The sequence below is a fragment of the Hippocampus zosterae genome, chromosome 6 (genome assembly GCF_025434085.1).
Source record: "Hippocampus zosterae strain Florida chromosome 6, ASM2543408v3, whole genome shotgun sequence".
Classification (NCBI taxonomy): domain Eukaryota; kingdom Metazoa; phylum Chordata; class Actinopteri; order Syngnathiformes; family Syngnathidae; genus Hippocampus; species Hippocampus zosterae.
The window spans coordinates 3729490-3746027 of NC_067456.1; the positions used below are offsets into that span (position 1 = coordinate 3729490).

A 16538-nucleotide genomic window follows, 5' to 3' on the forward strand; every position below is an offset into this window, starting at 1 on the left:
CTTTGCGGTGAGTAGTTTGCGGCAGAGCGCAGTGTGACGGTGAGGGATACGTACTGGTGTGGCAGTAGATCCCACCAGGTGATGCAAAATACACTCTATAAATATATACTGTATATATATATAGAGAGAGAGATTTTTTAAGAGGGTTGAACAATTTACTAAATTCAAATTGACAGTGTAGTAGAATGCAATTTTCAAATCGCAAAGGCTGCAATTTGGGAAGGGAAAATCTGCGTATGTTTTGTTTCCCTCTTCCAACACACCTTATTCAAAATTGTTTGCAGAGCTTGCTATTTTGGTTGATGCATGCGAAAAAATAATGAGGGTGGCGTCAAAATGGGATTGCGTGTTTTATTCAGTTGTCACATTCAACCTCAATGTTTAATTACGTCATTGTTATATATGTTATTTTCTTCCATCAGTTTAGGTTGCTGCAGGTTAAGAGTAGTCCAACTGCCGGTAAGTAATATTAAATACGTGGCTTTATTTCCTGGCGAGGGTCAGTGAAGTGTGTCATTGTAACATCACTTTCCCACGGCAGAAAAAATTGGACATTCAACAGAGTGGTCATCCCGCCTGAACACTTTGAATTCACACGCTGATCTGTTAAACACGGCCACGCAATCACTAGGGAATCGTCTGGGAATGCTGTACCTGGGAACAAAGAGTAAATACATAGTCCATAACTGTATACTCCGATATAAATGCTAGATTTTTGATATATTTATTATTTTGCTCACGTGGTGCAGCAACTACTGCAGGTACAATACATGCAGTCACTGTTTATCCAAGATGATCCGACTGGGTGCCTTTTATTATCAACGTCGTCCAGGCAAAATGCTGCGCCTAATGAAGAATAATACAACATGCGGAGCTACAGCAATTATTTCATGAACACAGAGCACCAAGTATTGCCGTGTTACCTGTATCATGCACTTTAACATAGCAAGCACAATTCCCAAGTGACAGCATTGCACACAGTAGCAAAGCCAGAGTTGGGTATGTTCTCTAGGGGTCAACCAAAAAAAGATTATTTAGTATATTTTGACAATAGCGAACGGCGTTTTGCCATCCAAAGATGGTTGTATCAGGTAAAAATATAAAGGGACCCCCCCCCCCCAACAAAAAAAACCACGTACTTTAAACTTACCATTGTTGCAATTCGTCTCATGAGACTCCAAAGAGGCTTGGGATTTAAGCAAACAAACTTTTGCAAGAAACTTTCGGCAGTGAGAGTACCAAGCTCTCAAAGATCATTTGGCAGATGTTTAAAACCCTTTCAGGGACAGCGGTTACTACAGTGGACAGTTTATCACGTTATTAGGTCACCGGTACAAGGTGCCTGCAATGGTTAACTCCACAGGGCAACTGCCAACATTAGCTTTCTTCTGGTAGAAGATTAACATCCCTTGAGCATGTCCAATGTAAGAATTTTCCAACGACAAATTGCTGTTCCTCTTTAGCTTTCACACAATTATGTGATACTGGAGACCAGTGACTAAAACAAAGGTTTTTTTCCCAGTTGCCCATGATTAAAATGAACGGACACACCAGTCACAATGTTTTTTTTTGGGGGGGGGGGGGCAAACGCCACTCTAACAAAGTGTAATCCACCCCTTGTTTTATGGTAGCCTTCACGCGCCATAACTCGGGTTGCCAGTTTCGTTTGAAAGCAGCCTACTGAGCCTAGTTAGCCAACGTGGTTTTCACCACGAAACGAGAAGCGGACGGTCCCGCTTGTAAATGGCAACACCGCACACAGTAAAAACGAAAGCAAGCTAACGCCTCCGGCCTGTGTCGTCAGTGTAATGTATATCAGTTACGCCTAAATATGAACACGTTCGTATTAGTTGGGCACACAAGAAGACTTTGAACGACCAAGACCATAAATGGATCGATAGAGGCAAAGGTGAGTGACATAGGCGGGGTTTGTTAGCTTTTAGCCAGCTATGCTAACTTTAGCAAGCACCCACCCACAAGTCACCCACTTTCTTTATGGCGGGTATCGAGTGTTTAGTAACAGAGCAAGACGCCGTTTGATTTAGTGGTGCCATGCGATGTACGTTCATTGTACGTTCAAGCGCATAAAGAGTTCACGTAACCTCTTAATTACGATGGCCTTATTTTGATTAAGGGCATGGGTGGTGCTCGGGGAAGAAGACAAAGCACCTGCAAAGCTTCTGAAAATGGGTTTCCACAGCCTCGTTGATAGAGGACTAATTGTATTGTAAAATACGATTTAAATGTAATTGGAGCTGTCATATACATCGTAACAATTGTAGTGCCGCATTGGCTTTTCATATTGAGGTGTTTATGCCCAAACAACGGCGTCACGTTCACAATCAATGACGGTAAGGACGATAATTACTATAAATTCAATTTTCCTTCTTTTTCCAGTATTAATAAAATAATTAAATTACTGTAATGTTAATGAGGACTGTTTTGTAAGTCAAGAATGTCTTTAGTCTTTCACACCACATTTGAGTACGTCCTGTTACATGTACAGCGCTACCGTGGTTTATGAGATTAATTCGTTACGGTATATTAGCTACATCTACCTACAAGCAAACATTACTGTTTTGTAAAATATAACCAGATAATGAACGAGAATAAACTGGATTATTGATGCGAACGCCCGAAGTTTAACACACACTTGATAACGTTTGTGTGTGTGTGTGTGTGTGTGTGTGTGTGTGTGTGTGTGTGCGCCTTTAAATGGCGTGGCCTTTCCAAAGAGTGCCTTGTAGCTTGCATGCCAGAGCATGCATCTCTCTCTTGCTCTCTTCCTAACCACAGTCGGAAACCTTGTAGACCAAAGACCCCTCTGTAAAGTGTTTTTTGCCTTGTCACTCTCCTGTAGCTGCACACCAAGCCCAAGAGGTTGTGGAACCCTTCCCGGGGTCTGCAAGGACCCGGGAGGAGGATGCATCGCGGATGGGATAAGGACTACCAGATTTCGGCACGGAAAATGGGGACATCCTTGCTCTTCCAGCTGTCGGCTCATGATCGGGAGCTGGATTTGGTGTGTCTCGACCATAGCTACGCCAAACCTTGGAATGCTCACCCGGACGCCAGCAGCGCGCGGCCCACAAGAACGCTGTTTGGCACTCCTCGGCGCCAGCCAGAAGTCTCTCAGTGAGTTGGTCTGAATTTAAAGCAGAAATAAGTAATGTTACACAGCCGCATGTGTATGAGCACCTACACAAGTTGAAGTAAACATCATTAGCTAATTTAATGTAGCCTACCGCCGCCAGTTTAACATATTCTAATGCTCCCACATGTGGTCAAGGATACAAGCCGCTGCACTTTAAAACCCGTTACTGAACAAATGGTTACAAAATATACACATCAGCACATTTATACACAAGCCGCTACAGTCACGGCCAAGCAATTACGATACAGACTGGCTGCTGCCACCAAGTTACCGGGCCACCCACTAACCTGAGCTCTGAACAGCCAACTGTACTTTCTCACTCACTGGCTCCCATGTCACTCACCAGGCTAGGCTAATAACACATGCACCTCACTTGCTTATTTTTTTTTTCATTAATACAACATCAAAATTAATCTGACTAATCATTTGGATAGAATTGATGGTGCAAATATATAATAGCCCCAGCCCTAATTCCTTAAAAAAAATGGCCGCAAGGGCTATCAAGAATCTTCACTGTGATTGATTTTGTCTTCTATTGCAGAGATTCAGAAACTGTAATCGATGTGGAGACGGTCACCCCGACGCCGGTTCCGCTGTATGATAACCACAAAGCTCAGAGTGTGATGAAGGAGTGCGAGCGGCACGTCCTTTTTGCTCGCACTGTTGCGGAGGGTCCCCCTCCTCCTGATGACTGGGAGGAACATATCAACAAGTAAGCCAACCCCATGAGGCAAGTCCCCATAGAAACGTGTCTCTATCAAACTGTGTGTTTACGACCGTATTGTTCTCTCAGGACGATGTGGTCCGTCGCTCAGACCAAACTGTTCAATAAAGTCCTAAAAGCACTTCAGGCTGAAAGATTAGCCCGCTTGGCCAATGAACATGTAAGTTGTGCTTGTTTTGTGTGTTTATATAATTCAAGACAAGACAGCGCCCAATGTCTTTGAAACCAACTGTAATGTAATTATAGAGAGCACCCTTTTAGTCCTGTTGTAGAGAGTGCTCGGCGATATGGAAAATAAATATTCTGTCATGGTATATGCCATTTTGTATCACGATAATGACATGCAGTTCAGTTATATATATATATATATATATACATATATATATATATACATACACACACTGACTGCTCACTCACCTTTTCTCACTTTATTTTGTCTGAAATGTACACACTCACCCAAGCACTTTTACTTCCGGTCTTTCACGATGACATAACGTTACATTTGTAAGTAGCGTGGCTTCTCCGGCTTTCCCTCTGTTAATGACTCCTCGTAATCCCTTTGTGAGAACGATACTTAAGTGTAGCTTATTCGCCGCCGTGGAGGTGAGATGATGGAAGCTCCGGTGACTGAATTAGGAGTGAAGCCGCAATGTGATTAGCAGTCAGTAGTAACCATCCAAAGCTTTTTGTCAAACTTGCTGTCTCTGACTTTCGTGTTATGACTCACCTCCCTGTGTAGTTGTTCAGTCTGCCCCCTGGTGGCAGGTGTGTGGCAAAAGATTGATACGTTTTTTTTGCCAACAAATCAAGCTGCGTTTGACGGATCAATTCCATGCAGTGTTATGCTGAGTTTTGTGTGTGTGTGTGTGTGTGTGTGTGTGATCCCATTCTAAAAAGGCATCCAATGAGCCAATATTACGCCGAATTGCAGTGGACAAATGTGCCAGAAAGGTGCGTCAGGCCTTAGCCAGTGTCAACTGGGAGACCAAGCTGACGCAGTGGTTGCACACCACCCTGATTGAATCGCTGAGTCTTGCCATGCTGGCTGCCTACTTGGATGTTTTGCAGACTCTCAAAAGCAAGGTGGCTTCATTTTCGGACGATTGCGCGACTCTCCGCTCGAGGATTTGTCATGACGTGCCATTTTCATTTTTTTTTTGTCTCGTAAGCTGCCATCGCTGATCGACAGAATGCTGCTTCCGGCGGCGAAGACGGGATCTCCCAGCGCCGAGGCCCTTTTGTTGCTACTGAAGCGTCCGTGGGATCCAGCTGTTGGAGTTCTGTCTCAAAACAAGCCGGTATAATTCAACCCTTGTTAAAACTTGGTGTAGTGCATTATGCCCATCCAACCCTCCCCCCCCAAAAATAAATGCTTGTTGTTCAATGTTCCAGAGCAAGCTTCCCGGGTCACCACTCATCCTAATAGCACCGTCAAGCCCGACCAATCCAGCCGTGTCAACATCACGACGAATGAGATTCTGGCAGTCGCAGCTCTCCTGTTTTGGCAAGGTGTCGCGTGTATAGTCTCACTCACGTTACAAGGAATTCTGCTCCTGTTGTCTCTAGAAAAGTGCTGATAACGGCTTTTTTGTCAGGTCATCCCCATACACACTCATGTCACCAGCGGCGCCAATATTGGCATTACCCAATGTCTGGAACACATGCTGGGAACTGTTCGTGCAAAGGTCATTGAGGTAGAGAGAATTGTGTTTATCCGCTTTTTGGGGGCGGGGGGGGGGGGGCACTTTTCCATTCGTGCTGTTGTCAGCATGATCAATTGTATTTTTCTGATAGGGCACGCAGATTTCAAAACATTCTCTTTTGCTTTGTTGTGTCAATTGCTTTACTGAAATAAATAAAGGTTGACTAAATGTTGATGTGGCGGCCCGGTAGTCCAGTGGTTAGCACGTCGGCTTCACAGTGCAGAGGTACCGGGTTCGATTCCAGCTCCGGCCTCCCTGTGTGGAGTTTGCATGTTCTCCCCGGGCCTGCGTGGGTTTTCTCCGGGTACTCCGGTTTCCTCCCACATTCCAAAAATATGCATGGCAGGCTGATTGAACACTCTGAATTGTCCCTAGGTGTGAGTGTGAGCGTGGATGGTTGTTCGTCTCTGTGTGCCCTGCGATTGGTTGGCAACTGATTCAGGGTGTCCCCCGCCTACTGCCCGGAGACGGCTGGGATAGGCTCCAGCACCCCCCGCGACCCTAGTGAGGATCAAGCGGCTCGGAAGATGAATGAATGAATGAATGAATAAATGTTGATGTGATTACCACCATGAAAACAATTAGACCGTGTCGAATTCCGATGTTCCTACAAAGATTGACTCTGCCTGTCAAACTTACAGGTTCGCAGGCACTTCCCCCACAAACCCATCGTCTTGGTCGGCTGGAACGCCGGCGCGCTCATAGCTTGTCACGTAAGATTTTCCGTATTTTTAAAGTTCTTGTATTTTTCTGTTGACGGAGGCCTTTTCCGCCGATTTAATGGTGTCTACTCGACAGGTTTCCCTCATGGAATATCTGACTGCCGTCATTTGCCTCGGCTTCCCCCTGCTTACAGTCAACGGTCCAAGAGGGGTCAGCCTTCCTTATTTCCTTAGTTATTGAATGATGTATTTTTTTTTGTCGTTGTACTCAATGGTTGATATGTGTCTGCGTGACTCGCAGGATGTAGATGACCCACTGCTGGACATGAAGACCCCAGTGTTGTTTGTTGTCGGTCAGAACGGTCTGCAGTGCACCGTGGAAGGAATGGAGGAATTCCGAGAGAAACTGAGGACCGATAACAGCATGGTGGTGGTGGGAGGAGCCGACGATAACGTCAGGTGAGTCATCGTGTCTGACAGAATGTCTTCCAAATTCATTCCCAACCGCAATCAGTCCGTTTTCTTTTGACAGAATCAGTTCTGCAAAAATGAAATCGGAGGGACTGACGCAGACGATGGTTGACCGCTGCATTCAGGTTGGTGCTTGCAATTGATTTCTGCCTCTGCTTTCCACAATTTTTTTAAAACCCAAAATGACGATGTTTTTTTTTTTTCTTGATGATGTTTCACTGATCCGCAGGATGAGATTGCAGACTTCCTTTCTGGTGTCCTCACACGGGCAGAGAGCCACGGTCATGGCTCGGGGGAAACGAGGGACCTAGACACAGAGAAGAAGAGGCGGCCTCGACGAGAGTTCCCTTTTGACATGGAGAGAGGACGACCTTCCTCGCCCGCCCTCAGACTCCCGATTTCTCCGTCAGGTTCAGAGGTCAGTTAATGACGGCTGAAGGTATGAGTCTTCATCCAAAGCTTATTTGTGGTGAGGATTTTCACAAAAGGCCAAGAAAGGCTCAACTATTGGCTCACGATGGAAGTTCTCCCTGCGTGCTGGACACTGACCGTCGTCGTAGATTCTTTTCAGAAAACGCGTTGCTTGGTGGTACAGTGAGACGGACTAGTGGTTAGCACTCATGCTGAGTCATTCAGCACACTCACAATTAACAGCCGGCCGTCTCTACACTCTTCTTCACAGACGCCACCGTCACTCACCAGGCCATACCCTCCACCTTTGAAAGCCATACATTTTCAGAGTCACAGATGCGACAGTAGAACTGAATTATATGGAGAGCCACTTGGTGGTAAATATCCTCTCCCTTGTGTTTCACAGGATTTGTCCAGTGTCTGCAGCAGTCCCACTTCAAGTCCCAAACCCAAGACCGGTCTGTCCCCAGCACAGAAGTCCAGTCTGATCACAGCCACGCAACTCCTCAAGACCCACATGCAACGCTCTGGCACAGTGCTGTCACACAAGCAGGCTCAAGGTTAGAAGAGACTGCCATTGAATGGCACATTTTCACATGTGCAAAGCTTTTGCTCTCACTTTGAACAAAGTTCCTCATGTAAACTGACAACTTGGGGTAGAAAACTGGAGAAAAAAAAGGGCGCATGACATAGCCGAGGAAACGGGGTGCTGTCCAAGCAACGACCAAGGAAGATGCAATTTGTCTATGAATATTCTTCACGTCACAACATCTTGATGGGGCAAGATGGAACGTGACTGAAATACTCTTGTCTCCTTTTCCACAACCTTCCTCTCTGGCCTCCTTCCTTTTCTCTTCCCGATTCATTCACAGCTCAGTTCGCTGCTTTTATGAAACAAAACATGCTTGTGAGGAAAAACCTTCCTCCTGGTACTCCTCCTTGTATTTTTGGTAAGTGGCTATCCCTCCTTTCTCTGTCCTCTCTTTTGTCCCCCCTCTTCTCCTTGGCTTCCACTGCCCTCGTCGGGGCCCCACTGTTTCCACAATGACTGTCAGGGAAAATCAACTCTTAAGATGAAGTGTCAGGGACTTCCCTGCCTTCTGCTCTGATCGACCACAGGCCGCAAAACCATCGCCTGTTGAATATTCCTTCATCAAAATAGAAGTTGTGCCAGTAGGTTGGTGTAGAGTAATTACGTTCGGCTTCAATACCAAACGAGTATGATGCTTATGCTTAGTGAATTCATCATCTATTTGTACGTTACATTTTGCCATGACACATGCCCGATATAATTCGAATACTGCAATACAACATGCTTTATAGTTACAGTGTAAAATTGATCCACATTATGATGCAATATATATAATCCTTCAAGAAGTATAATGTATATTTATTAAAAAGGCCGCTTGTGATTTCCCCCCCCCCCCCCAACAGCCTTGTTTTTAAAAAAAAATCTCTGTTCCTTTGTGACTTTTGTGTGGTTGTGTTTTGATTTATCCATCCATCCATCCATCCATTTTCGGAGCCGCTTAATCCTCACTAGGGTCGCGGGGGGTGCTGGAGCCTATCCCAGCCGTCTTCGGGCAGTAGGCGGGGGACACCCTGGATCAGTTGCCAGCCAATCGCAGGGCACACAGAGACGAACAACCATTCGCACTCACACCCACACCTAGGGACAATTTAGAGTGTTCAATCAGCCTGCCACGCATGTTTTTGGAATGTGGGAGGAAACCGGAGCACCCGGAGAAAACCCACGCAGGCCCGGGGAGAACATGCAAACTCCACACATGGAGGCCGGAGCTGGAATCGAACCCGGTACCTTGCACTGTGAAGCCGACGTGCTAACCACTGGACTACCGGGCCGCCCTTGATTTATCCATATCCATTCTATTTACCATAGGTAATAAAAAATAAATAAACAAAATATGAACCCACCGTGTCCTGTTCTGCAGTGACAAGCGATCAAATGGAGGCCCTGGACAGAGATGAACTGAGAGCTCGAGGCAAGAGGCGCCTAACCCCGAGCCCCACCCCGAACAAAGCCTCAAAGCGGGCCAAAATCAAGGTCACGCTTGTTTCCCAAAGCGAGTCGGCTGGGGCTACCATCAGCCCATCTGTACAGGAAGGTACAAATCAACTTTTATCTTGACCTATATACTGTTTGGCACAGCCAGCAGAGACATTGTCCACATTATATACCGCAGATCAATGTTTTCCAGCCTGTATTGCGCGGAGAACTCGCTTTGGGTTTCAGTCTAAAATGTGCCGGTGTCCATACCATCTCTTCCATACTACTTCCTGACTGACACTTTTGTTCATTACCAAATTTATCGTATTAATTTTTAATAAAACACGTGTGTTATCGAAAGTATTCTATTGGCTGTTGAACTAGTTGTTGAACTCAAATGTATGCCATAAGTGACATTGTTCCATTGGGGTAACAAAATCCGACAGGCCACCAGCCCTAACGTTGTTTTTTCTCTATACATTACACCACACACTCTCGGATTGACTGTTGACCTTGTAGGCATTTTTTTTCCCCAGTTCGGTCACATGCGACTGTAACCAAGTTACAGTTCGCCACGTGTTTTTTTGCTCATCTTCCGCGGCACATAAGTGGTTGCGAATCCTTGCCGTGGATAATGTGCCCCTGAACTAATAGGATTTTGACCATGACGTTGTCTTTGTGCAGTGGGTGTTTCTGCAAAGCCCCTCGCAGTGACAATGGGACAGACTGTGGCCGGAGCGGTTGAGCTCTCCGGACTTCTCACAGGCCAACGGTAAGCTAGTCTGTCTATCTGTACATTAGCCATAATAACCAGTAGAGTACGAAACTCCCTTACCCCACCCATGCCCGATTCCCACCTAGCCCGACTTTTTTTTTTTAAATAGCTTGTCTAGTGCAAAGGGGCTGTTGCGCACTATTAATAAAACAGAGGCTTATGACCAACAGAGCACTTTCTGAGGTGGCTCTTGAGTAGACTGGTGGTTATGTGTGTCACTGCAGGTCTGCTAGTCTCTCAGAGGTGTCTGGTACCCTGTCCTCAGGCTCCAGCTCCTTCAACAGCGCGCAGCCTTGCATGGTGTCAGGGTCGTCCACACCAATCCAGGTGCAAGCTCCGGCTACTGCCCAAGGTATCTTTGCCCTGCCCCCCCCCCCCCCCTCCTTCCACCCTCCACGCTTGATTGCACGAGCATCTGTGCCACTATAGCTTCTGCCGCGCAGTGCTACGATAGCCGTACCACCCCCAAGGGCGCGGCGCCTCTGGCCATTTTTAACTGACGTGAATCTGTATGTGAGAGCATTTTTAACTAAATGTATTCGATCACCTCTTACGCCATCACTGTTTGTCACTTGTCCTGAATTATTCTTTTGGACATGTGGCGCGAGCGGTGTGCGTCCACCCCAGTTTGAGGTTGCTTGCCGCAGGGCCGCATGGGTTGTGACAGGGAGAGTTTTTCAAGAAAGATTTTGATGATCGTGTCTTGTGTGTGCAGCATCTTCCGCCAGCAGTTTGCTACAAGGCCTAAGTTTCAGTCTTCAGGAGATCGTCACCAAAGCACCTAGCTTGCCCTTTGCGGAAGCCTGTACTGGAAGCACACAGGTATGACAGCGAATATTCAAAGTATGGCGGCCTGTGAGCCGCATATGGGCTAGCTCTGTACTTTAAATCGGCTCGCGGATTATTAATTTCCCTGAGTTTCCGCTGTCAATATGTTTCCAAGCAACTGTGACGCCATTGGAATGAAAAATGACCTCTGTCGTTAAATGGGTGATAACCTGCGGTCGTGTTATTGGTACACACATGGACAAACAAATCAAGTCACTTTCCTTCCGAATGAAAGAACAAAACAATAATATTAAAAATGCAACCAACAATAAGAAACCAAAACTCAACCAATGAAAATCAGACATTAATTTGGGATTCTGGTTCAACAGAATTAATTACAAAAACAAGCATAGTAAAACAGGAATGGGCAGAAATGACGGTACCCCTATTAAAGATCGAAAAAAAAAATGACCGTAGTGAGATTACAAAGTCTTAAAACAATGACTCATTTATTAAAAATATTTATTGATTAATTTGGTGATTGATTCGCTCTCGGTTAATCATGGCACCTTTTTGAGGTTTGTGGAAGTCAAAATTCGGACATTTAAGCAACACTGTCTGCCATTCTCCAGACGTTCTGTGGCAAGCCGCAAGGTCAGGTCCTGAGCGCCGTCTCCACCACCACCAACAGCAGCACTCTGCTCCGCGCGGTGCCCGTGGTCACCGCGGGGGGCGTGGCCAAATCCAACGCGATCCACCAACTGCTCACAAATGGCGGACTGGCCAAGCTTGCCAGCGGTTTGCCCGGCTTGGCCCACATCACCAACCAGACCGCCGGTATGTCTCGAACTGCCAAAGGGCGACGGCCACGCTGAATGGCAGCGGTGTTCATCCAGCACGCGCTGAGCAAGGAGCTTGTGTAAGAGGGCAGCTCTGATGACCAAGACAGCATCTGGGGACAGACTAGGAGTACAATAGAATGTGTACTGTGACACCTTTCAAAAAGTCAGGGCGAAAAAGCTTTTCACTTTGCAGTGTTTGTTTTCCGTGCCCCGTTTAGGGCGCTCGTATCAATATATGAAGCTGTATGACAGAAAATAATTGTGTGTGTCAAGTTGGTCAGCTATTTTTGGTGTTTGAAAGACTAGCCTTTGTCCCAAGTGTTGAAGCGGTCATTTTATGTTTATTTCTTTCGTCATGCCATACTCTTGTTTTGTAAACGCTCCATTCAATCACCCGCATGTAATGTCCATAAATGCCACAAATGCTGACATGTATTGACATGACACGACCTCTGTCCCTGTTGCAATAAAAACTGGAATCATACTGGCTGTTAAATGCTTCTGTTTCCCCCCCTCCACACACTTTTGTCTTCAGTTTCAACTGCATTTGCCATCCCACCCCCTCCCCTAAACTAAACCTGACTCATTTGCTGTAGTTCTCATTTCTTTGTCAAGCTGCCAGTTTGACTTGCATGGAACAGTAAGACCATCCGCGTCCTCTTATTGGCCTGCATTTTCCATCACATGTCGTGCTGAGCCTTGTTTTATTGTGTCTTGTCATTAGGGCAGAAAGCCCCCACGTCCATAACAGTGATGCTTCGAGGAGCGCAACCCGCAAGCAGAGTGGGATCGCTCAGCCAAGCTGCCGAGGTGACGCCCGCTCAGAACAGCGAAACTCGGGTACGTCTCGTTTGTTGCTTGTCTTCAAAAGTAAGTTTGGCGAAGAGGCTTTCAATAACGCGACGATGGCGACTCGTGTCACTTTATGCGCTGCCATGAAACTGTTGACACAAGCTACTCCCTTGCGACGACCCTTTCAGGTCGAGGTCCATGCCCCGGACTTTTCAGTTTAGATTCATCCAACATGCTAAATTGTCCGTTGGTGTGAATGTGGTTGGTGGTTTGTCTATATCGGTCCAGTGTGTACCCCGCCTCTTGCCCAAACGCAGATGAGCCTAATGAGGACAAGTGCGCTAGAAAAAGGATGGACGGGAGGTTGAATGTAGACAGGCCTCGACAGACAACAAAGTGAGTGTTGCTATTTTTCCATCGGCAAAGACAAAATGTGCGCTTTAGCACATCCGTATAAGTGCAAGTGATTTAATGGCCCCTTTTTCATTGTCTCCCGTTGTGCAATTGAGTTAAAAAATAAAAAAAATTACAAGTGGCATAATGGCTTCTGCTCAATCTTATCTGAGCTTGTTTCGAGCTGCAGCTCGGGAGCTTTTTGAATGTTGTGGATACAAAAAAATGCTTTTGTTTTCAGCATAGATGGCGGACATTTTATTTGCCCAACATTTCTAAATACAAATAAAACTTTAGAGGGACTATTCTAAAAATGCTCTCTAGACCCTTTAGTCATGCTTTAAACAATAGGCGCTGGGATTGATTTGCTTTAAAAAAAAAACTAGAAAATGTGTGATGATTTAAATTCATATCTCTGACTTTTTTTCTTGCAGTGATCACGTTTTTTTTGCGGCCCCTCCCTACAAGTGAGCTCAGAAGCCAAACGGGACCGACATACTTCAGGGGCCTCGACCTACTGCAGCCCTCTTTCGACAAGCGTTCATCTGCCTCCAACTTGGCTTGAGCTTCCAAGGAACATCATGACTGTACAAGTGCACATTTACATTAACTGAAATCTTAATCACAATTAACGCCTAGCACATTTACAGGAGTGACTGCAGTAGAAACTAATATTGCTTGTGTGCGCAGGAATTTTTTTTTCTCCATGTGACAGCAGGAGCATATTTGTGTCTGGTGGCAACACGGACACCAACATTCCAAATATACGTTTATTGATGACTACCATATCTTTAAGGCAGATTCTCTTTAACACCAAATGTCCCATGTGTACACTACAAGTTTCTGTACTGTTCAGTAAAACGGTCCCCCCCACCCCCACCAATTTTCCCTGCTATTTTCCATTCTACATAAGCCCATCCCGTGTGTTTTTCTCAAGCCCCCCGAAAGCCTGATCTAATGCTCAAGTGGGATGTTTACAGCAGCAGCATAAATACAGCCCACTCATCTGAGCAGACATCCTGTCTTAAATTCTGCACGCAGATAAGACCAGGAAGATTGTGTGCCTTCCCTCTTATATAAAGCACGCTTTGTTTGTCACTGCTGGCAAACCTGCTGGCAGTTGCCTCTCAAGCCTCTTATTACTGAAAGCATCTTTGTTTTCAGTTGTAGTTTAATCCTATAGAGGCCCACACCGCAAAAGTATACTGTATTGCTGACCGTGCTCTGGTTTTATAAAGCAACTACTGTACCTCCAAAACATACAATAGGTGATGTAACGATAGATAGATAGTAGAGATGTTTGATACCACTTTTTTCAGGCCGAAACCAGTACGAGTCTTCACTGTTTGAGTACTCACTGATACAGCACACAGATACCTTCTAGTACTTTTGAAAACTGAATATAAAATAAAATAACAAAATTCATTCATCATTAACACAGCTGATGATTCAACCACGTGTGTCAAACTTCCGCAGTATAGCGCCAACTACTGACGAGTATAACTTAGGTCAGCATGTTCAAAATTCCCCTGCAACAAGAAAAATCACTCAAAATGCTGGCGGACGTCTGGCGAACGCTTTTCGGACCTTGAGTGTACCTGACAAACTGACACGATTGTGCGTTTTGCTACTTTCGCCAACAGTTGCAATCGTTCGCATCTTAATGGGATATGAGCTTTTAGTACCCGTGGGATGGAAGGTTGGATATATAGATTTACGGTCAGAGTTGTAAATCAGGGCTAGTCTGAGTTAGGGTTTGTAAATTAGGGATTCACATTGGGGGCTGGGGGAGAAGAATTCCTTCCTTTTAGTCATATTGTCGTGGTTTCGTTGCCTCCATTCTCTAATTCCTCTCTTCCTTTTAAATAAGTCAATTTAGAATGTTGTCTGTGTATATTTCTCTGCCGAGAGGTGGCGGTACAGACGTGACCTTCAACAACTGTTTGTTGTATGTTTTGCTTGTGCGTGTGCGTACACGTGTACGTCGGCGTTCCACGTTTTTCTTGTGCGCCTAATAAAACTGGCCAACTGAACTAAAGCTAACAAAATAACCGCAGTAAATCAACTGCGTTTACTTCAGTTAACGTTAAAACACAGATTGTACATGTTCGTGTTGTTTAATTTCCCATTTCTGGCCTCCTTTGTTTGAAGTGCAGTAGTTAGATGTCTATCTTTGCCGTCTATTACAGCAATCAGAATGGGGAAATGTAAATCAACTGATTTTTGTTTACTATTACTATTTATATATTGTCAATTTATGACTATTACTGTGACTTCCATGCTTCTTATTTCATCATTCAGGTAAGTGGTCTAGCATTTCCCGCTACTACTGCATTACACTACAAACATTTAGCTTGAGGGTGATTTGTCCCACATAGGTCTCCGTAGAACACGTAAATTTGTTGACCGTCCCTAACAGACCAAGTGCGAATATCAACAGTGAATGGGCAACTTTTACTCGCTGCTAAAAGCAGGCTACCTCGGACCGGGGTTGCTTGTGCTCGCACGCTCACTCGTTTGTGGAAATGATTCTTTCAAAAAATCCCTCACAACACAAATTATGGTCAGTAAAGCGTATAAGAGCCATAACAATGCAGCCAGGTAACAAAGTGTTCCCCCCCGGAGCTGCTGCCATATCATCAAAGTTTCTCAATCAGTTCTCGGCAGTCGCCTGGAGCTTCAGGTACAGGACAGCAATCACTTGAATCACCCCCCGCCCCAACCAAGAAGACACCGGAGAGAGGTTGGATTTAAAACCCGCCCTCCGGAGGGATCTCGCCCCCCCCCCCCAAACCTATTTCTCTCTCTCTCTCTCTCTCTCTCTCTCTCTCTCTCTCTCTCTCTCTCTCTCTCTCTCTCTCTCTCTCTCGCTCGCTATCCCCTCTTCCTTTACCTTTACCCCTCGCATTTGGCCGTCTCCCCCAGCACAATCATGGATCTCGTGGCGAGATGTTTGTTTCTCCTTCCCTGCCTCGTCGTGATACTGGCACTCGATTTGGAGGCGATCGACCCCAGCTACTTCGTGGAGCCCGCTGCCACATCAGATGTGATCGACTACAAAGATCCCTGCAAAGCTGGTGAGTGAGATTTTCAAGCCTATTTTTTTTTATCGACGTGTATGCTGTGATTTTCCGCGTATGCGTGGACGTGCCACGATTGTGTTTGTTTGTGTGCGCGTGTGGGGAGGAGGTGTGGGGTGCGGGAGGGGGGGATCCGAGATGACAGTGGTGCGAGTTGGAGAAAAGGCTCCAAGGGACATTGTGTGCATTCGTTTGGCTTTGGGGGACTGAGTTTGAAACATTAAAAGGCAGGTAGTAAGTGGCTGTGTTTGACCCAAAAAGTTTTTGCTGGTTGAAAAGTTGCAGCATACATTTTTTTACTCTATCTGTGATCGTGATTAGCATGCTTTGAATGATGAGGGAAAAATCAATTTTAACAATGTCTGCTCTCTTTCTTGGATGGTGTCAGTATCGGGGAAAAAAAATTTTTGGACAGTGCTTTGGCCTGCTGAAGCTCACATTATTTGGCCAAGACGTATCTGAGTTGTCATGATAATCATTTTCCTGCACTCTGAACTCCCACGTCTTGCCAAATCCCTTTTGGGGATTTTTTTTCCATCTGCTGAAAGTATTCCTGTTACACTGCCCTCCAATATCCTCAAAGAGCTTACTTATTATGCCTGTGACCATTTCTGATGCGGCAGCTGGCTGGAAAGCGCAACTTTCATCAAACCGCTAATCTGATGTCTTCATCTTTGACCCCACGACCCCACACACCCAAGAAAAGGGTGTATTAAAAGCCTTGTATAAACACAACCAAGGTAGCCTGCAGATGT

The 16538-nt window shown here is 45.6% G+C and overlaps 3 protein-coding genes across 7 annotated transcripts in view; 2 read left to right on the forward strand and 1 right to left on the reverse strand.

The window, feature by feature from the left end:
* Positions 1–334: 334 nt before the first annotated feature.
* On the reverse strand, positions 335–1560 carry LOC127602587 (beta-microseminoprotein J1-like). Its single transcript, XM_052068816.1, has 4 exons — positions 1151–1560; positions 924–1008; positions 741–846; positions 335–654 (listed from the first exon to the last, which is right to left on the reverse strand). Exons 1-4 carry the CDS (start codon positions 1169–1171, stop codon positions 525–527), a joined length of 342 nt encoding a protein of 113 aa, XP_051924776.1. The 5' UTR covers positions 1172–1560; the 3' UTR covers positions 335–524.
* A 44-nt stretch (positions 1561–1604) lies between these two features.
* On the forward strand, positions 1605–14806 carry kansl3 (KAT8 regulatory NSL complex subunit 3). 5 transcript variants are annotated; one of them, XM_052067698.1, is made up of 22 exons: positions 1605–1909; positions 2861–3135; positions 3696–3866; positions 3948–4038; positions 4776–4961; positions 5048–5176; positions 5271–5387; positions 5474–5572; positions 6223–6294; positions 6380–6454; positions 6545–6702; positions 6776–6839; positions 6944–7132; positions 7532–7685; positions 7998–8075; positions 9078–9251; positions 9818–9905; positions 10133–10260; positions 10624–10730; positions 11309–11513; positions 12243–12364; positions 13145–14806. In XM_052067698.1, exons 2-22 carry the CDS (start codon positions 2924–2926, stop codon positions 13172–13174), a joined length of 2649 nt encoding a protein of 882 aa, XP_051923658.1. In that variant the 5' UTR covers positions 1605–1909; positions 2861–2923; the 3' UTR covers positions 13175–14806. The 5 variants fall into 5 exon arrangements, with proteins under 5 accessions (XP_051923658.1, XP_051923659.1, XP_051923661.1 ...); XM_052067699.1 differs by having other exon boundaries at positions 12243–12358; positions 13138–14806; XM_052067700.1 differs by lacking the exon at positions 7998–8075 and having other exon boundaries at positions 1608–1909.
* Positions 14807–15527: 721 nt separating this feature from the next.
* Positions 15528–16538, forward strand: part of bmp1a (bone morphogenetic protein 1a) — a 33766-nt gene continuing 32755 nt past the window's right edge. The window contains exon 1 of the mRNA XM_052067696.1: positions 15528–15780. Coding sequence (XP_051923656.1) covers positions 15636–15780 — 145 coding nt within the window. The 5' untranslated portion in view covers positions 15528–15635. The remainder of the gene's footprint in view (positions 15781–16538) is intronic.